At 44.6% G+C, this 20916-nt stretch overlaps 2 protein-coding genes across 4 annotated transcripts in view; both read right to left on the bottom strand.

Moving 5' to 3' along the window:
- The window catches only part of Galnt11 (polypeptide N-acetylgalactosaminyltransferase 11), a 30994-nt gene extending 22242 nt beyond the window's left edge, over positions 1-8752 (bottom strand). For 2 of the 3 annotated variants that reach the window (XM_028879504.1, XM_028879506.1), the window contains exon 1: positions 8588-8752. The gene's annotated coding sequence lies outside the window, so the exon portion shown is untranslated. Of the gene's footprint in view, positions 1-4552; positions 5179-8587 lie in introns of those variants that run through there. The other variant, XM_028879505.2, reaches the window with a different exon arrangement.
- A 2418-nt stretch (positions 8753-11170) lies between these two features.
- Positions 11171-20916, bottom strand: part of Galntl5 (polypeptide N-acetylgalactosaminyltransferase like 5) — a 43064-nt gene continuing 33318 nt past the window's right edge. Inside the window, exons 8-9 of the mRNA XM_037203737.1 lie at positions 15387-15536; positions 11171-11465 (exon numbers count right to left, since the gene is read on the bottom strand). Of these exons, the coding sequence (XP_037059632.1) occupies positions 11265-11465; positions 15387-15536 (351 nt within the window). The 3' untranslated portion in view covers positions 11171-11264. The remainder of the gene's footprint in view (positions 11466-15386; positions 15537-20916) is intronic.

Genomic DNA, 20916 nt, shown 5'->3' with positions numbered 1-20916 from the left:
GCCAACAATGGGCCTCAAATCCAATCAGAAAGTGGTTGGCTACCCCACGATGTTTATGCGACTACCGCACCACTGGGCATGTCTTACCAGTCACTCATGACTGTAACTGGAAGAGTCCCCAGATGTTATGTCTGGTGCTTACTTTTCATTTCCAGGAGCACATAAAGAAGCTTCAGAACTTTTACGAAAGCTAGCCAGTAGGAATAAAGTTTCCAGGTCAGTACCAGCTGATTTTCCCATGTTCTTTGACTCGAGTATGTAATGTCTTGAGTAATAGGTTATCACTCAAGTTCAGGAAGGTAACCAGGAACAATGACAATAACCTGTAATGTTTGGAGGTCTTTGGAACCTCCAATTTCAAAAGAAGAAAAACATTTCTGACACTGGGGTTCTTATTAGCCTCTAGCAGGTTTCTAATATTGTTGCCACTAAAGGATAACTCCATTTTAGTCCTTTTTATGTATGTATACAGATGTATTTTTTGTTTGTTTGTATGTTTGTCTGTATGAAACAGGGTTTTCTACATAGCCCTGGCTGTCCTGGAACTCACTATGTAGATCAGGCTGATCTCACAGAAATCCACTGCCTCTGGTGCATGCCACTATGGGTATAGATGTATTTTAGAAAATTTCTATAGTTGTGGGTTCCATATGGCTTTTTGAGGCAGGGGGAACGGTCTGTGAATTCAAATGCAATGGGCCAGTTCTTAAAAGAGCACTGGCTGGAAAATCAGGCAGCCTAGATGGCTTACAGTCCTTTTAAATGTTAAACCTTCGTAAAAACATTTCTAGGTGGTTACCAAACCTTTGAAGAAAATGGCCTTAGTGTGATGTGGCTGCCTTCAAAGAACAAGAAATAAGAAACATTTGTCACTTCCCTTTCAGAGGCTTTTAACACCCTAATACCTAAACCAGGGCAGTCGACACTGGTTTTACCCTAGATACAGATCCACATGGGTCAGAAAGTACACCAATCATACTCTGAAGGACTGTGCGCTGGCTTTTCCCTGTCTAGAATACTTTTCCTTGGGTGATTTCATAGCTGCCTCCTTTACCTGTTTACTCCCCATTCAGATATGGCCTTCTCAATAAGGTCCTATACCTAAAGCACCTACCTTACAGTGCAATTCAGACACTAGGTAGTAAAGCCGGTCTCTCTTCATACAGACACATGGCTTATCACTCTCAGCTCCTCTAGAGTGGAAGCTGAGAAACATCACATCAAGAGCCTTTTGGTCTGTTTGATTCCTTGCAGTACTTCCTGAGTAGTGTTTGGTGTACAGCAAAGATATAATAAATATTTGTTAAAATGAATGAAAGACTGTGTAAGTCTTTAATAACTATCAGTATGCTTGCCAAAATGCTAGGAATTTCTAAACATATCACTACTAACTTGTTTGGGTCAAGCAATACCATAATGATCTGTCTACATGAAGATCATGACCACCTTATTAATAACAGTAAGAAAATGATGCTGGAACAGCAGTCATATTTATTACTGGCAAAGTATAAACTCAAGGAATTTGTCCAATCTTTAATATTAAATAACAGTCCGTGGTGAAAACAGGAAAATCCTTTCTATTTTTCCAACCATGCACGGTTGCCTGCAAACATCTAAGTGTAAAATGAAAAGGTTTTCTATCCAAAGAGCCCACCCATAGGGCTTGTCCAACTCTGTCTAGAGTCCTCACAGACTACCCCCCCATCAGCCCAACGTAAGGACAATAAATGTCCTAATTCTTAACAACTCTATTAAGTAGCTATTATTTTCCTTAGCAATGTTTTAATTGAGAACACGTTTTAGGTGGCAAATCACTGTACATGACAGACACTTATAAAATCAATCATTTCTATAATTAGCCATATCAGCACTCGGAAGCAACAGAGATACATTTTTCTGACAGATCAACAACCAAATATGAAAAGGTACATAGCAATCATATACCTGCTAGTTAGACATTAATGCGACCAAACAAAAATCAAAACCTGAAATTCTAATCTCATCTATTCTGACAAATGACAAGCCCAGCCTACACATACTAGTCTTTGCTTTGTATCTTTGTTATGTCTTCTACTGGCAACTACCCCTGGCATCAGCGTCCAAGGCTGAACATATTTAAAAGGAAGGCCAAAGCAAATATGTAAGGTCAATTAATGCCAAGCCAAACAACAGAGACAAACTTTTCAGTCAGAAACGTAAATGCTTACAAAAGCCCCAACAGTCACTCGTGGATGTCAGTGTTGAATGATTGACAGGCTACCCTGTGAAACACATCAGTTTGGCCTTGTTTTTCTTTCATGGGTGTGGTAGCTGCTCTCAGTCAGGAGAGGAGGAGGTGGGCAAAGTACACACAGCATGGCGACTGCAGTGGAGAGAGACCACAAGCTCAAGTCAGACAGAGAGGTGTGAGGAGAGGAAGACTAGGATAAAAATGTGAACAGGCTGGTGGGTAAGGGTCCTGAGTGGCCGCGTAACAGCTGTTAGTCGAGAGAGTGCACTGAATAAAGACGCTGGGAAACGAAAAGCCCAACACCTGCAAACGGAATGGTAATTCCAGATCTCTGAAATGAAGACATCTCAATAAACAATGTATCCACAGTATAAGCAAGGTTGTTACAACGACCTCACCCAGAGACCCTCACCCTCGGAGCCATAATCAAGACCCCACAACACAGGGATCCTTCCATCTTCTCAAACCCAAATGTTGATCAGTGCCTTGTGTTAACAATTAATAACTACTTGCTTAGATACTTTTTCAAAGTATATTTCTGTTGAAAAAGCTATGGGACATTTAGATTCTGAGCAATGTGAAATCTTTGACACCAGCAGAGTATGAGCATAGTACATGTGGGGTAATGAAAATAAATATTTACTGAGAAGGCGTTCGGACTTCAGTTTGGATCCTTGGCGGTGTGGAGACTGTGCTCCTACACAACTGTGATCTCAGCACCAGGGGAAGCAGAGAAAGGCAGACAGACCCCGGACCTCACTGCTGCCTAGCCTAACCAATCAGAGAGCTCCAGGGACAGTGAGATGGAGAGCAATTAAAAACGACACCAAACGGCCTCCATATGCACAGCGCGCACACACACACAGACACACGCACGCACGCACGCACACAGTAAAAATACTGAAAGGAAAATTTTAAATTAAACCATTTTTACAGTTCTAACCAAATTTGGAAAGCCTGTTATGCCCAGATTGAACTATTAAGCTCAGCGCCTCACCAAGCAACCCTTAAGCTGCACCTGCAACCCTAGAAGAGTAACTCCGAATGAAAATTCAATGTACTTTAACTGACCCAAGGTTTTAAAACAGATTCAAATACACAAACCACTGTAGAAAAAAAAAAATGAAGTCAAACAAGTTCCTCAGAATAAAACAAGACCCAAGCAGGAAAAATTAAAAGAACAACAACAAGAAAAACAAAAACAAACAAGGAACGGTAAGCCACAAGCAGAACAACCGAGTTAGTTTCTAGCCTTTCTCATAAGCCATGGAGAAGAAAGGTCGCTTCCTATGACGAAAGGAAAAGAGAACAGGCTGGGGACAGGCGAGGGCTGAGCAGGCAGACACCATCCTCCCAGGCCAAGACCGGCTGGGCACTACTGTGGAATCTCAGAAACTAGAAAATGTATCTTAATAAAATCAAGGAAGCACTGGGGTAACAATGTAAGTATATATTCCTGAATCTGCCGATTAAATTCTCATTGACCTGATGTTGCATAGTTCCACTAATCTTCCATTACAATGCATAGATAGCATTGTAATATACTAAATAGCCTAACATCTTCTTCTAAAAATCACTAAGTAATTCTCTAAGAAAAGCTACCAGAAGGGTGCTGCGTGCTTGATCATCTTACTACAGCACCTAAGAGGATAGAGAAGAACAAAAGGAACTGTTTAAAGTGACACTGAAACTTGGCCAGTGCTGCTTTATGATGTGCCCTGATGCCTGTTTTGTGTCTCTATACGGCTGTTGGCAATTGCTGTTGGCAGTTATCAGGAAATAACATCAATAAGTTCTGGTTAGTGGCATTTTGGCTACCTCTATTTGTACTTGTCTTTATTTCAAACATATTATATAAAGTATATGCAATCATTTAACAAGTGAGGCTAAAAAACAACTTTCCTAGAAAAATACTCCATAATGTAAGAAAAACCTTGGAGAGAAATAGGTAGTGTAAGGCTTTCAATGAAATGGAATGCCCTTTCTCTACTCTCAGATACAAAGGGGGTTTCTATCCCAACACGTGCAAAGAAAACAGTTTTAGGCACCCTGAAAGGAAAGGGACATTTTTATCTCACTAACTTGAGAAGTCTAAGAAAATGCAAACACTGAGCAAATACTCTATGAATGGAAGTTCAAAGAGCACCACTTCTGAGTCCAGACAGTCTGCATCTTGGGCCCTGTACAATCTACATCCTGCAGCGTATGGTTAATGGGATGAACCTATCTAACAATAGCAGGCGGCTTTCATTTTCTCAGTCCAAACTATTCCCATAATGCTTAATGAAGTTTAAAATGTCTCTTGACATGTTGAGACCTTACCTTCCAGTAGTTCCTAGCCGTTTTCGGTGTAAGTATATGCTGTATACAAACTGCCAAAGAGCAAGCATTTGTCAGCCTTTTCCACAAATGAGCCAGGCCACATCTCAACTCAGTTGTTCATGTGAATACAATGACTGGCTTACAGCTGTGCTGTGCCTACCATAACTGTGAAATTACCAGGTGATGACAACAGGAAAGTACACAGTGTTCCCTCCCCCCTTCTCAGTGCTGGAAACGGAAAGAATGCAGGCGCACCGGCGGCAGCGTAACTGCAGCACGGGCAGTACCGAATAGGAAAGGTTCAGAGCAAACTAAACTCCAGACACCCGATGCTCCCTAGCAAAGATCTTCTGACAGTCCTTAGTGTTTATGAATCTCTTCTCCACAGAAAACAATCAGGACATGGTGGCAAATGCCTGTGACCCTGAGCAAGATAAAGATGAAGACAATAAAGGGACATGGAAGGGAATGGAGCCCCTCACTTCCCTCCATTGGAAGTCTACTCCTAGTCAGACTTGTTGACATCATTGTGAAGTCTACATATTTTGAAACAACAGTCCTTTTTAACAGAGACATTTCAAATAGGAATGTTAAACCAGGGGCTGGGGATCAGGAGTACTTGTTGCTCTTGCAGAGAAACTGGGTTCAGTTCCCAGCACCCACATGGTGGCTAACAGTCATTTGTAACTCCAGTTCCAGGGGATTCCACACCCTCTTGGTCTTTGTGGGCACTGCACACATGCGGTACACCAACATATATGCAGGCAAAACACTCCTACACATAAAATAAAAATAAATCTTAAAGAAAAAAAAAAAGAATATTAAGGGCCAAAGCTAAAGTTCAGCAGTTCAGCAGAATGCTTGCTGTTCTTCCAGAGTTTAATTCCCAGGACCCATGCCAAGCAGCTCTAAGAGGTCTCCCATCTCCCATCTTGGTAATGAAGCAGAATTTCCCAAACAGTTTTTTAAATATTTGTGTTTATTTTTAATTATGTGTATGTGGGGTGGGCATGTACATATGAGTGCAGGAGCCTGTCGAGTCCAGAGGTGTCGGAGCCAGTGGCGCTTTGAAGTCCCCAACACCCCTGCTGGGCACTGAACTAGGTTTCTCTGCAAGAGCACCACTTCCTCTCAACCACTGAGCCAGCTCTCCAGCCCTAACTCATCAGTGGATTGTGAGGACCTCAAGGGAGTGGAAGGTGAATGGTTAATTGTGGGAAGACAGACTGGGTGCCTGCCACTGCAAAGGAAACCTGTCAGAACTGCAGAGACTACAATCCCAGCACATGGGAAGCTAGGCAGGAAGAATGACAAGGGTTCAAGGCCAGCCTGGGCTTCCAGGGTGAGACCCGATTGGAACGTGGGGTGAAAATGGCCAGCTAGTGTCTTGGAGCAACTCTTCTACCTATCTTAGGAAGAAAGTCCTGACAGCTGTGAACAAAACAGTTTGGGACAGAGGGAGAAAATCTTTAGAATCAAGGAATCAGTGAAAACAATCCCAAGGAGAAGCCACCTGGGCTTGACCTTGGGCTGTGAAATTGAGTGGAAAGGCAGAGCAACGGCCAACTATCGGCACCTGTCAGCATGCGGGGAAGCCCTGAGGAAGAAGAGGCAACAGCACCAAGCTTTCAAGTCTTGATGACACAGAACAAGGGTCAAGGGTGGTTTGGGTTCTAGAGATGTTACATTTATGGGAACACTGAGAGGGAAATGAAGTCAAACTTAAAGGAGACGTGGGAATTGCAGTTCAAGTTACATGGCAACTGGGGCAGAGGAGGTTTAAGTAATGAAGGTACAACAGCACTAGACACTAAACTTGGGGACACCGTGAACTTTTCGGGGAAAGAACCTATGAAAGACCTCAGAAGGGTCCCAAGGAACAACCAGAGGGTGTGCTGACAAGCAATATGAAGTACCATGAAGATTACCGAGCACCAGGCTGGAGAGATGGCTCAGTGGTTAAGAACACTGGTTGCTCTTCCAGAGGACCTGGGTTCAATTCCCAGCAACCACATAGCAGCTCACAACTGCCTGAAACTCCAGTTCCATGGGATCCGGACTCTACAGACACTGTATGCACAAGTCTTCACAGACATACATGCAGATAAAATACACATAAAATAAAAATTAATTAACTTTAAAAAAGATTACTACTGAGGGCTAATCCAGGTGAGTGTTGAGGTGGAGCCTGTCAGATTCAGCAACCTGTACAGGTAAAAACGTCTTCAAAGCAGAGTCTTTTCAAATGTGAGCAGAGCAATCCAAACCTTATATATACATTCCAAAGAATGAAAACAGAAACACTGTATTCATCAGTTCTCCAGAGTAACAAAACTTTTAGAGTGAATCTCTGTGTGTGACACATACACACACACACACACACACACACACACACACACGAATGTAGGGGATTTATTTACAGGCTGTGTGGTCCAGCTAGTCCAACAATGACTGTCTATGCCAGTTGTTCAGTCCATGAGGCTGGATGTCTCAGCTGGTCTTCAGTATATTCCAGAATCCCAAAGAAGCACGTTCTAATGCCAATGAAGGAATGGACTTGCTAGTGAGGGCAAGAGCAAGCAGGAAAAGAGAGGCCTACTCCTTCTATGTCCTTTATATAGGATGCCAGCAGAAGGTATGGCCCAGATTAAAGGTAGATCTTCCCACCCCAAAATATCTGGACTAAAGGTGTGTCTTCCTTCCTCAAAGATCCAGATTAGAAGTGGGTCTCCCCACTTCAAATGATTTAATTAAGCAAAAGTCCCTCACAGGTGTGCCCAAACATTTTAGGTTTTAGTTAATTCCAGATGTAGTCTAGTTGACAACCAAGAATAGCCATCACAGAGACTCAAACAGATACACGTAAAGATGAAAGGAAAGACAGTAGAATTCCACTTAACAATGAAGTATCCAAACCAGGTAAATTCATAGAGACAAGAGGGGCAGAGGTCCTTGCCCTATAGGTACAGTGTCTGTCTTGAGTGATATAAATATTTTGGAAATATATGGTGCTGACTGTAACACAGCATTGTGAATGTACTTGATGCCATTCAATTACACTACGAAAATTAAAATAATAATCTTCATGTTACGTATAATTTGCAAGAAAAATAGCAATATGAAACTGTGACAAAAAAATTCCTTGCAAGAAACAGCACAGAAATGTTAGAAATTTAAATAAAGTTGCAGGGCCATTGTCCAAAATGAAAAATATGTACTACTGTTTGCTGACATTTCACTTGCAGAGAGAGCTCTGTGGCACACACACACTGCGAGTAAGAAAGGGTTATTTCCTATTTTTTCTTAAAGCAGTATTTCAAATTAAAAAAAAAAAAGTTTTTGTGTCTTTGTTTTTTGTTTTTCAAATCAGAACTACTCCCGTTATGTGAAGTAACTCTATTTTGGTGGGTGCAGAGATTGAAAAGCATCCCCAGAATCTCATTTTTTTCTTCTGAAGATAAGCAACTAAGCAACCAAGCAAGCAACCAACCCGACCACGATGGCTCTCGTAAAGTAAAAGGACTAGACCAAATCTTCGATGGGAAGTGAAACTAGTCCATCATGAGCACCCTAATATCCATCAAAGGGAGCGATCTAACAGCAAGGGGGCGGGGCCTACTGTTTTTCATATTTATCCAAAACGCACTGGTTTTGGGTGTACGGAAACTATACGAGACAATTTCTTCAACAAGCATATTGAAAAAAATATATAAAGAAGAAACAAGCAAACAAGCATCCTGTCTGTCTTCCAGCCTCACGGGTGGACGCGGTCTAAATCCCGACCCGCAAAGACCGACTAACAGCAATAATGATTAAAATCGGCGTCTTCCTGGTAAATCGCAACACCGCCTGGAAGTTACGGCCGCCGAGAACTCGGCCCCGCGCAGCGCCCATCCGTGCAGCTGAAACCGGAAGCAGCTGGGGCCGCCCGGGCCACCGAGCCTGCGACAGCAGCCGCAGCGCTTCAGGCCGCAGCCCCCGCTCAGGCGCCGACGGAGGCCGCGCGGGGTCAGGCGCCTCGGGCCCGCTACTCACCGCGACACCCGCAGCCCGGGATGGCGGCGCTCTGGGGCGCGGGCTGTGGCATCTTCTCTCCCGCCACAGCCCCGGGCCGAGCCGCACGAGCCGCGGCGCGCGACACGGCCCAGGACACGCAGCCTTGCGGAGCCCGGCTCCACGGCCCGCGTCACGGCACGCACGCCCGGGCCTCCGAGGATGACGTCACAGCCCGCGGCCTGGCGTCACGCCGCCTCCGCTCGTCCCCGGACCAGCGCCGAGCTGAGCTGTCCCTGGGATTCTTAGCGCTTCCTTCTCAGGGAGGTTCTCTGTCACTCCGCAGAGAAATGTAGAGGAGGAGGAGGGGACGGCCGGCGTGTTCACGGCAAGAGTGTGAGGAAGGCACAGCCCGGCTAGAGAGAATTTAGCAGCTCTAACAGAATGGTAAGGGTTTTGGTCTTTGGTCCAGTATACTGCATTGCATTGACGGATACCTAAATCTTTAATCCTATTACCTCTGAAATAAATGCTATTCGGTCAAGACCTTAATATTTTTTTTTTAAACCCCTGGCTCGTGATGTCTGGTACAGGAACCGACACATGTAAGGAGGAAATTCTGTGCGCTTTATTACTAGGAAAGCAGCATCACCTGAACCTGAATCAATGACTCGTTCTAGCTAGCATTAACCCAGGATAGACATTCCTTCTTCGTTAACTGGCTGCGGTGACTTGAAGTGTCGAGTGCCCCCCTCCCCCAGTCTTATGTGTAGAGCTTGGTGTGGTTGGTGGTGCAGTCTCCAAAGGTTCTGGAAACTTTAGGAAGCAGGAGGAAGGAGGATGGGGGGGGGGGAAATGCCCCTTTGAGGATCTTACCCGATCCAGTGGTCCAAGTCTCCTTTGAGCTTCCTGTCCATCACAAAGTAACTTATCTCACATACTGTCATCCTGATCTGTCCACCGTGCAGTGGCCAAGCAACCCGGCAATGAACCCTCAGCAACCATGAAACAAATCTTTTCCCTTTAAGTTGTGGTCACAGTGGCACAAAATTAACCCATACGTGGTCCTGTCAAATATCTAAACTAGTATTGTCAGGGTTTGGGTTGCTATGTTATGCTACCTGGGTCTGTCTACAAGACTGAAGTCCTAATGTCCCTTACCAATGTCCTTCCATGGTCATTGCCCTCAGTCAAACAGTTGCTGTCCAATGCCAAAAAAGGTATCTTTGGTAGTTTCTTGTCCACACAGCGATTCATCTTAACTGGAACTAGTGGTTATTGTAGGGATGGCTTTCTCTTGCAAGGGCAGCAGAACAGAGTGCATTTGTGCACCGTCACCATGTGTGCTACTTTTCTTGTGTGACAATGTACCTAACAAAAGCAACGTAAGGGCTTATTTTGGCACACAATCTGAGGGTACAGCCTCCATTGTGGATGGTGAGCCATGGCAGCAGAAGTATACGGCAGCTTGAAACTTTGCATTCTTAGGCGGCAGAGAGGGGCTGATGTGCCTCTTCTTTTTTCTTTTTTGTTTAATCCGGTCCCTGCTCCATGTGTTATGGCCACCACATTCCTTATGGGTTTTCCCTACTCAGCTAAACCTCTCAGGAAACAATCTCAAAGACATCCCCAGAGGAGGTGTATCTACTAGGTGACTCCAAATCCTGTTAAAGTAATAATGAAGATTAACCATTTCACCTAGTATCCCTAAGTGGGTGAAGCTTATATGGAACAACAGTGAATCAATGTTCTGGATGCTCAGTCCTGCGAGAAACCCCTCAGAGACTTCATGGCGGTCATGAGGAAGCTGAGATAGGTTAGGTTTGCATAGGCTACATTTGGTAATCCTGTCAGGCATCTCCCCCTTTTTTGTCCTTTCAGTGTGTTTCTTCCCTCGTTTTCTTTGTAGATTTTGTGAGTCACTCCTCCTTGACCTTCTTAAACTCACCTTCAGCAGGGTGAACCTTAAAGCATTCCTCAAACCCCAAAGAAGTACTTTAGGCATGAAGGAGTCTCTGGGCATGGCAGGTAGGGAGCCAGCTGTTCTGTCCCAGCCCTGTCTACACAATTGAGAGATGCTGAGAGCTTAACAAGGCATGATTCAAGAAGCATCCTGACAGCTGTGGCTCACAGGACAGAGCACAGAGGGTGCAGACATGAACATACAAAGAAGCAGGAAAGAACAGTGGCTCGGGACAGAAGGGCCATCAGGAACATATGGAGAACTTAAGCCAAGGTGACTTGGACATAAGACTCTTAGGAACCCAACCAAGCCAGGAAGGAGGCAGCCCCAGACTCATACACTGGCTGCAAGAAAGGAGCTGTGACCCAACTCAGCCACTGTACACCAGTCATGGCTCCCTGTGAACACTTTCCAAAGGCAATCATGTCAGCCCATCAGACCGGTGAAGGCTCCAGGAGCAGAGCAGGCTGCTGTGGACCATCACAGCCAAGTGAACTGGTCAAATGATCACAACCAATAGACTCTATCTGGGTCAATCGTATACCGGCAACTGAGCCGCGAGAGAGCTCACGTTCCTAATGTCAAGGTCCTTATCCCCAGAACTTCAGTGGCAGATGAGCAACAAAGGAAGAATTGTCACCAGAGGTGGAGAAAGGCACTCCTGAGAGGTTGGCCATGTTGATTGTATTTATCATTGCATTTCACATAATGCCATGGTGTCCCAGATTTGTCCTGTGGTGCCAATATGTTGAAGAATTAGGGGACTTTTTCACCCTTTATTAATAAATGATTTTTTTCCTCTTCATCAGTGTGTACAATTGGCTCCAACTCTGGAAAGATATTATCCAAATACCACTGGAATGACTTGCAACCTAGTCGTTTCCTTAATTCAACACGCTCGCTAATGTTTCCGTAGGATACGTATTTTAAATGAGGTCTTTGAAGAAAAAAATTATCCTAAATGAAAACAGAGTCATTTTATTAAACCAAATTTTTTTTTTTTTTTTTGGTAATCAGGTCATGATAGCAAACATCAGGACATGTTTTTATCATTGGAACTAAAAATGCCCTCTCTTGTGTAGCAGGTGTCTGTGAGATTAAAACCTTCCATCTTCTGGGAAAGCTTGGTAAAACACAGATGTTAAAGGGGAAATAGTATTTTAAGACAAGTTTTTAAAAGGATGTGGAACAACAGGGTATTCTAAGGGGAAGGAAAGGCTCATTAATCCCATGAAGTAAACAATTCAGTGGCTTCAGGAAGTCCCTGAAAATGACCAGATACACTAGGCTTCTCCATCCTCAAGGATGTGTATTATGTATATGTATTATGTATGTGTGTGCGTACGCTATGTGTATGTACACATATATATGCAGTCAAGATTGCTGAGACTCTCAAACTGAGACAAACTGAACCCCAGGAGAGATTCAGACCACCTGAGAAGCCTGGAAGAAACAGAGGTCAACCAAGCTTCCTGGAAGAAGCAGAGAGCAGCAAACTGCTGAACTGCCTGGAAGAAGCTCTGAACACCCTGGCAAAGACACTTTCAACAGTCTGAGCTGCCTGGAGGTTATTGAGCACACTCCAGTTCTTAGCTTTCACAAGCTGTCATCCACGATGGGATAGACTTTGTATGTGTACGTCAGAATGAGGGTTTGTACACTACCTGTAGAGGCCAGGCGAAGGTGTCATATCCCCTGGTGCTATAGTTACAGGCAGTTGTGAGCTGCCTGATGTGGGTGCTGGTGAATGAAATCAGGACTTCTGGAAGAACAGCAAGGGCTCTTAACTACTGAGTTATTTCTCCAGGCCCGGGGGTTGAGCTTTTTGGTCCTTGAGTTATCTTTGAGTCATTTCTGCTCCTGTAAGTAACCTCTCACCCATATTCCTATAAGTAACCCCAATAAAACTCATGTGTCCACCAAATTGGACTTCTGTGATATCTATACTTTTATCTGTCATTGGTTCCCTATCTTGGGTGAGTAGATGGTTAGATCTCCCCTGGGATAGTGTCACGTAACACCTCTGTGCAGGGAATGAAAACATTCGACTTCAGCTCTGATACCGGTACATCACCATGGTATCCACCAAGACACCGTGGTGACTAACACATTGGGATCCAGGAAAACTGGGCCCTGACTCTTAGGAGACCCAAAGTCACAGCTTCCCATCCCAGTGGTTTCTTTCTCCTATATTCACTCAAAGACTAAGCTCCATATGTCCTGGTTTCCATCAATACTCTCACAAAAGGACTCTCCTAGCTTTGCTGTCCATCACCCCTGACTGGGAGCAAGTTTCTTCACGAGGTTGGTGTGGAGAATGAGCACTTACTTACTGTGCAACCAAGCCTGTCAGAAAGCAGACCCGTGTGTAGTGTTAGGTCTGCCTTGGGCCTTTCTTGCACCACAGCTCTTTAGTTTTTATTTTGTCTTGTTTTTTTCAAGACAGGGTCTCATGTATCCTTGAACCCATTATACAGCAGAGGCTATCCTTGAACTTCTAACCCATCTCTACCTCCAGAATGCTAGGATTATAGGTGTGTACCACCGTACCCAGCTTACGACATGCTGGGAGTGGAACCCATGGCTTCATAGATGCTAGGTAAGTGCTCTGCCAACTGCGCTCCATCCCCAGCTTCTGGTGGTTTGTTTGTGTTTGTTTGTTTAATGTATTCTGAAATAAGTGTAAAGATGAGTGCCAGATTCCTTGTTCCCATGGTAAAGAGGCATTCTACAGGCCAGGCAGTGGTGGCGCATGCCTTTGATCCCAGCACTCGGAGGCAGAGGTAGGTGGATCTCTGTGAGTTTGAGGCCATACTGGTCTACAGAGTGAGTTCCAGGTCAGCCAGAGATGTTACACAGAGAAACCCTATCTTAAAAAGAGAGGAGAGAGAGAGAGAGAGAGAGAGAGAGAGAGAGAGAGAGAGAGAGAGGGAGGGAGGGAGGGAGGGAGGGAGGGAGGAAGGAAGGAAGGAAGGAAGGAAGGAAGGAAGGAAGGAAGGAAGGAAGGAAGGAAGGAAGGAAGGAAGGCATTCTACATAGAGCAGGGCTCTCTGAATTCAGAACCCTTGTATTTTCATCTGTATTTCCAGTGCTGCCGCATAGGATAGCAACCATGTTAAATGGAAGAGGGGTTTGCTTATCCAAATGAGTATGTTATGTACATGCTATGTTGGATTTTTCTTGAGGATTCTTGAGTATCCTAAGCTTTTGCCACCTGCTTCCTGGGTGGATTGCTAAAGACAGGAGATGATGCCATCAGCTTGGAGGAATAAAGGCCTGGGTTACTTTGGGAAACATTTCCCTATTGCAATGCCTTGTATTGTACCACAATACTCACCAAACTTTCCAACATGTAGTTTCATACAGTCTGTTGATTTTACATGTAACTTTTCAGATATGATCTCAGCCTGCACCCAAAACTAGCCTCAAACTCAACTGCTTAGATCCATGACTAGAATTCACAGGTATGGGGGAGCATCAACACTGCAAAAATGAATTCAAGATCTCTCATAAAAAGTATAATTTGGGGCCAGTGAAATGGCTCACCAGGTAAAGGTACTTGCCACCCAGCCTGATGACCTGAGTTCAGTCCCCCAGGACCCATCCATTGGAAGAAGAGAATTGACTCATTAGTTATCTTTAGACCTATCCCCTGGAGCTGGACTTAGCAATGACTGTGAGCTACCTGGATATGGGCACTGAGAACTGAACTCAGGTCTACTAGAGCAGTATATGATCTTAACCTCTCAGCCGTGAGATGAGGTCAGCCCCATCATTCTGCTCTGTTTTGAGACAGGATCTGACTAAGTTGCCTTGGCTGGCTTGAATTTGCAATCCTTCTGCCTCAGCAGGAATTCCCTGGCAGTTCCCTGATTTAAAAAAAAAATCTCATTTTTACAATAATTAAAAAGCTTGAATTAAAAAACCTGATTATTTTTTTCTCACCTTGACACAAACTGGAGTCACCTGGGAAGAGAGACTGCAAACAGGAATTGCCTCCATCAGATTGACATGCCGGGCATTTTCCTGAGTACTGTTAGAGGAAGGCCCAGCCTACTGAGGGTGGTGCCATCCCTGGGCAGGTGGTCCTGAGCTGTATAGGAAATCATGTTGAAGAAGCCATGGAGAGCAAGCCAGTAAGCAGTTCTCCTTTGTGGGCTCTGCTTGAGTTCGTGCCTTGACATCTCTGGATAATGGTCTGTGATGTGGAGGTATTAGGGAAATAACTCTTCCGGATTGCTCTTGGCCAGTGTTGTATCACAGCACAGAAAAGCAAACTGGGACAGAGCCAAGGTGAAGGACACTGTCAGAGATACACTGTGCATTTGTCTGAAGGAGGCCTGTCCTTATTTCTTCATGCATGGTGTCTGGACAGAGATGTGCTCTTGGAGAACAGGGTGTAACCCTTGGGGACATACATAAAGCAAGGGGCAAGGCTTTCACATAGAAACCTTTGCTTGTTAATAGAAAAGGAGTTCTCATGTGTGCACAAGACCTGCGCCAGCCACATCTCCCAGGAAACTGATAGTAACTCGGTAGGGAACCCTGAAGACATCAGTTCCTGATGCTGCTGCAGCAGGGAGGGGAAGAGTAATTTCTCAGTGGATAAATAGATCTAGCCATGGGGAAAGACTGCAGGTTGATTTCCTTCTGAGAAACTTGACTTTTCCTAAAATTCAAACCTAAAACAATAAATTGCAAGCTCAGCTGCTTAGGGTTAACCATTTGAGAGCCAGACTGATGATGAATTGGAGAGAAATTGAAGGAGCTCCATCAACTTACAAAAAAACAGGAAAGAATACAGTTTGGATCTGGAAAGGTGGCAGAGTCTTGAGAACATCCCAGAGCCTGCTCTCCCCAGTCAGAGGCACCACTCACCTTGTATTCATCCAGCCAGGTGTGAACCACTCGCAGTAAGTTCCGGGATAAGGCTTTCTTGAATGCAGGGTCATTGGAATCATGTATCTTAGTGACAAGTCCAACCCGAGAGCAAGGAAGAATAAAGAGTTGGCCTCCACACATCCAAATCTAGGCAAGACCGTAACTAATTATTTTACTAGTAACTGGCGGCTGCTTACGAACACATAAACATACACACAAATACATACACAAATAGCTAATGTTTGTTCGTTTGGCTGCTTATTGAGATGTGTAGCCCTCAATGTTTGGCCTCAAACCCACTCTTTGGAAATGACACTGAGTTTCTGGTCCTCCTGCCTCTACCTCCCCAGTTCTGGGATTACAGTGGTGCACCACCACACGTGGTTTATACCATGCTGGGGTTCAGTCCAGGGCTTTGTTCATACTAAGCAGGCATTCTTCCAGCTGAGCTACACTACTTGTCCCAGTCTCTAATATGTATTCCATTTATTTTAAGTAATAAATTCCATAAACTCATCAGAGTCCTATAGTATAGGTGTTATGACCACCCCCTCCCTGTACAGATAAAAAATTAACATACAGTTTGGTTAAGAAGTTTGCCCAGTGATGTGGAACAATTGAGTGACCAGCTCAGGTTCAAATTTAGGAAGTCTAGCCTGAGAACTTGAGTTCTGAGTGGCAAATAATTCTCTTTCTTTCCCGATGCTTATTGCCAGGTGCAAGCAATACCAAGAGAAAGACAGGTTCTGGCTGGGTTCAGTTATTTGTGGTTTATACATAAAACACTGCACAACATATATTGTAATGACTTCACTGAATGAAAGCAAGATATGGTCATTGAGAATTATCAAATATAGGAAAATGTACACCCTAACACTTGGGGTCAGGCAATAAAATTCAAGTCTGTGTGTGGACTTGCAAAAATACACATTTTTTTTTTTTACTTACTGTCTTCATGTAATTTTTGAAAAACTGTCTTAAGGGCCTTGGGCTGGAAACATGGCTCAATGGGATAAAAGCACTTCCCTACAAGGTCAAGGACCTGAGTTGGACTCCTGGTATCCATCCAAAAAGCTGGACGTGACTGCACATACCTGTCTGTAACCCCAGTGCTGGAAGAGTTGGGAGACAAAGACAGGAGGCTCACTGGGGTTTAGTGGATGCCAGCCTAGCAGAAAAATAGTGAACTTCAGGTTCAGAGAGAGATCTGTCTCAAGGGAATAAAGGTGAAGCATGACAGAGGAGTGCCCCTGACATCCTCCTGACCTCTGAATGCATAGACATGTGCCTGCACACTTATGTATATACACACACATCAAAAACCAAAGATCTTGTTTGGAAATTTTAGAAGTTTCCATTTCATCACTGTAAAAGATACCACAGAGGGGCTGGCAAGATGGCTTAGTGAATAGGGGTGCTTGCCACCAAGCCTGACCACCTGAGTTTGATCCTAGGACCCCATAGAGCAGGAAGGGAACTGACCCTTGTAGGTTGTTCTCTGACCTCCATACATACTCTGTGGCAATGCATGCCTCCCCTTCATGTACATACTCACACAAATTAATCTTCAAATTTGCATCTATTTATTTGGGGGTGGTGCACATGCCGTAGTGAGCATGTGGTGGTCAGAGGAGCTGCAGGACTTGCTTTTCTCTGCTGTGTGGATCTCGGGGATCTACGTGGTCGTTAGGGTTAGTGGCAATGCCTTCACCCACTCAGCTGCCTCACAGCCCCCACAGGGTGTATTTGCTGTAGCTGTTCTATTTCCTGGACTCCAGTAACACCAGCATTGCCTGGAGACTTGATAAAAATGAGAACCCATGGGTCCCTGACACCTACTGATACAGAAACTGTGGCTTGGGCCCAACCTTCTGCATTTTCACAGGCTTTCTATGTGATTCAACTGCACACTCAGATTTGATGATCCTCAGTTCTAACTCATCAAGACCATAAATTCTGATTTTGCAGATATTTTTTCTGAGGAAATTCACTTAATCATTACAAAACAGTAATGGGAAGTTAAGATCTTCACTGAAACATGCTGTATGGGGCCGGGAATATGGATCAATTGGTATAGTGTTTGGCATGCCCAAAGTCCTGGGTTCAACCCCCAGCACTACATACACTGGCCTTGGGTGCCCACAACTGTAATTCCAGCACTCAGGAGGTAGAAATAGACATTCTGTGAATTTCTGCCCACACCCCATCTATTTTCCCTAAGTCAGAGTTTTGTGTAGCCCAGGCTGGCCTTGAATTTCATATTTAGTCAAAGATGTCCTTGAACTTCTGATCCTCCTGCCAGAGACAGGGATTACAAAGCATGTGCCACCATGCCTGGTTTTATGTGGGGTTGGGGTTGAACCCAGGACTTTGTGCATGCTAGGCAAACACTCTACCAACTGAGCCACATCACTAGGCTGGTCACAGATTCCCCTTATCCCTAATGAACATACCCCAATACTGACAGGATTATAAAGTAGGAGATAAGAGGAATAGTTGTGGCCATCCCTACAATGAGCACAGGAGAGGATATATCCAGATGGATGTGTCTCCTTTAAGAACAAATCTAGAGTAAACAAGCAGGACTAGGGATGAAACCAGGTGGGAGAGTGCTTGCCCAGAATGCATGATGCTTGAAAAGTGCTTGCAGCTTCCTAGATCTTGACCCCTCTTGTAACTTTTGAGAACACTGTGACCTCTTCAGTATCAGTGAGCCTGGGCCAGCCTGCTTGACAAATGGCCAAATGGTTCTCATTGCCCCAGGTGGTACTGAGCCAGTCATGTGGCAGAAGACATTCTGGATGGGCTCCAAGTGAACACAGATGCAGCAACATCTGTAGAAATCAGGCCAGCTCTGCTGTAGTAACACCAAAAATTGAGAGGAATAGTAATTGCTTGTGGTTTTAAGCTACTGTGTTTTGAGGCATTTTTTTTCACATAAGTTAAAATTTACTGACAATAATTAACTGAGATACAGTGCAGCACTGCTCTCCCAACATGGGTTTCATTTACATCCATCTTACATTGACTTGGTTGTTCATTCCACAAATCCAGAGTGACAGACTCAAATTCTGGTCAGTAAACATTTGCTCATTCCCCTTCCCTCATCTTGGGTCTGAGGACACACTGATTCTGGACTTGTGTTTCACAGGCTTTGGCCAAGAGAATGTCAGCCCACATCATGACTACAGAAGGTGGAATGTCAGCCCACATCGTGACTACAGAAGGTGGAATGTCAGCCCACATCATGACTACAGAAGGTGGAATGTCAGCCCACATCGTGGCAACAGAAGGTGGAATGTCAGCCCACATCGTGACTACAGAAGGTGGAATGTGCCATGTGGTTTGGCTCGACTTTTATCTTCCTGTCATTCAGTGTGAGAAGAACATGTTCCATATGGCAGCTACTCGTGGAAATAATGCCAGACCTCAACTAAAACCAGAAACTAAAGCCCAACCCAGTCAGCCTCTGCTGAGTCATCCCAGCCACCATGGACACGAGCAAGAGCAAGGCAAGTGTTACTATTTTACACCATTCATCTTTGAGGTACTTCTTTACACAGCATAACGTGGTAATAACTGACAGATACTGAGGTAGTAGCTGACTGATCCCTGATATCCTTAGCAATCAAAATTCTGAGCAGATGACCCAAGAAGAGTAAGTCATTGACTCAGTGGATAGATGGGCCATGGGGAGAGTGTTAGAAATCTGCTGAGGCTTCCATTATGTCACTGTATGAGAACTCTAGTAAATTCATGGTTTGTTTCCATATCAGAGCATCCAATGGGCTCAGTGATCTTGAGCAGGATTTAAGCTGGCATCTGTATCTAAAGAGGTGCAGTCTTAAGCTGGGCCATGGTGACACATACCTTTAATCTCAGTACTCGGGAAGCAGAGGCAGATATATCTCCAAGTTCAAAGTCAGCCTGGTCTACAGAGTGAGATCCAGAGCTACACAGAGAAACCCTTTCTTGAAAAACAAAACAAAACAAAAACAGAAACAAAAAAAAGAGGTTCAGTTTTGGGGTAAGGCTGGGAAATGGGATTCCCTACGTGGTCATCCTTAAAAGCAGAAGTCAAAGCCTCAGTTTTTGGAGTAGCACACATTGGCAGTATGGTGAGATGCCAGGATGGAGAATAGGTACTGGAAAAATAGGCAAGCTAAGACTTTAGGTGGTCAAGGCCTGTTGGATGCCAACGAGGATTGTTAAGCCACAAGAATCTGAAGCTGGTTATGGGAACCATTCAAAGGCTGGGTATGAAGCATGGGTGCATGGCTGTCCAGTGTACTCTTCCTCTCCATGATCCACAGCAGCCACTGAACTCAGCAACCAAAGCAGCTCAGGGCGTTGGTGGCTTCTCTCACACGTCTGCTAGAGCTGACCGAGAGACAGTGCAGACGTGCTTGCAGGGCCCCAGGACTGGAAAGGGAGGCTTTCTAAGAGGCAGGGAAAAAATGGGTTTGGAGCATAGTACTTACTGTTTTTGTCAACTTAGAAAGTAAGTTTTCTGTGTCTTTGTTTTCTCATTAAAAGTAAGAGATAAGCCGGGCGGTGGTGGCGCACGCCTTTAATCCCAGCACTCGGGAGGCAGAGGCAGGCGGATCTCTGTGAGTTCGAGGCCAGCCTGGGCTACCATGTGAGTCCCAGGAAAGGCGCAAAGCTACACAGAGAAACCCTGTCTCGAAAAACAAAAAAAAAACAAAAAAACAAAAGTAAGAGATAAGGGCAGTATCCACCCTACAGGCCTGTAGGGATTAAGTAAATTAATGTCTGTAAAATTTTTCAGCAGTGTGACTTAGGCATAGGAATCTGTTCAACAAACCACACATATTAATCCTGTACATCTCAAGTGCTACTACTTCAGGAATGTTGTGGATGACACCTCAAAAAAAAAGATGGCTCAGTTTCCCTTCTATATAACCACAGAGTAATCTGTGCTTCTCCACTGTGTTTAATCAAAGGTAAAATTAAATAACTGGTTCCCTGATGAGATGGAAGGCCATGACATCAGAAGCTACTCTTACACTGTGTACTGCTGCATTGTAGCACTGGCCTGTGTCCTTATGGTGGTTAATTTGGTATGAACTTGGCAGGATCTGTAATCAGTCAGGAGGCAAACAACATGCCTGTCGGGGAAGTTTCTAGACTGGCTTCATTGGGGTAGGAAGACCCTGGCTAACAGTAGGCAGCACCATTCCATGGACAGGGGTCCTGGACAGCATAGAAAAAAAAAAAGAAAGTGCGCTGAGGAACAGCTTTCCTCTCTCTCTGCTTTCTGAGTATGGCTACAATGTGACCAGCCCTGCTTTCCTCGGGTATTTTGTCCTAGCATGGGAAGAGTAACTAATATGGGCCTCGGGTCCTCAGGAAACATTGCCACAGGAATGAAAAGGGAGGGAGTGCTGTCTTCTGAGTGCCTGGCCTGCAGCACAGCTTGACTAGGAAGTTGAACTCCTTCAGTGTTGGCAGAATTGAATTGAACTTCAGTAGATCCCTCAAGGATAGTCTCCAGCCGATTGCAGAC

This window comes from Peromyscus leucopus, chromosome 3 (assembly GCF_004664715.2).
Source record: "Peromyscus leucopus breed LL Stock chromosome 3, UCI_PerLeu_2.1, whole genome shotgun sequence".
Lineage (NCBI taxonomy): Eukaryota > Metazoa > Chordata > Mammalia > Rodentia > Cricetidae > Peromyscus > Peromyscus leucopus.
Note: the sequence above shows the minus strand (reverse complement) of the source record. Positions and strands in the feature narration are given on the sequence as shown.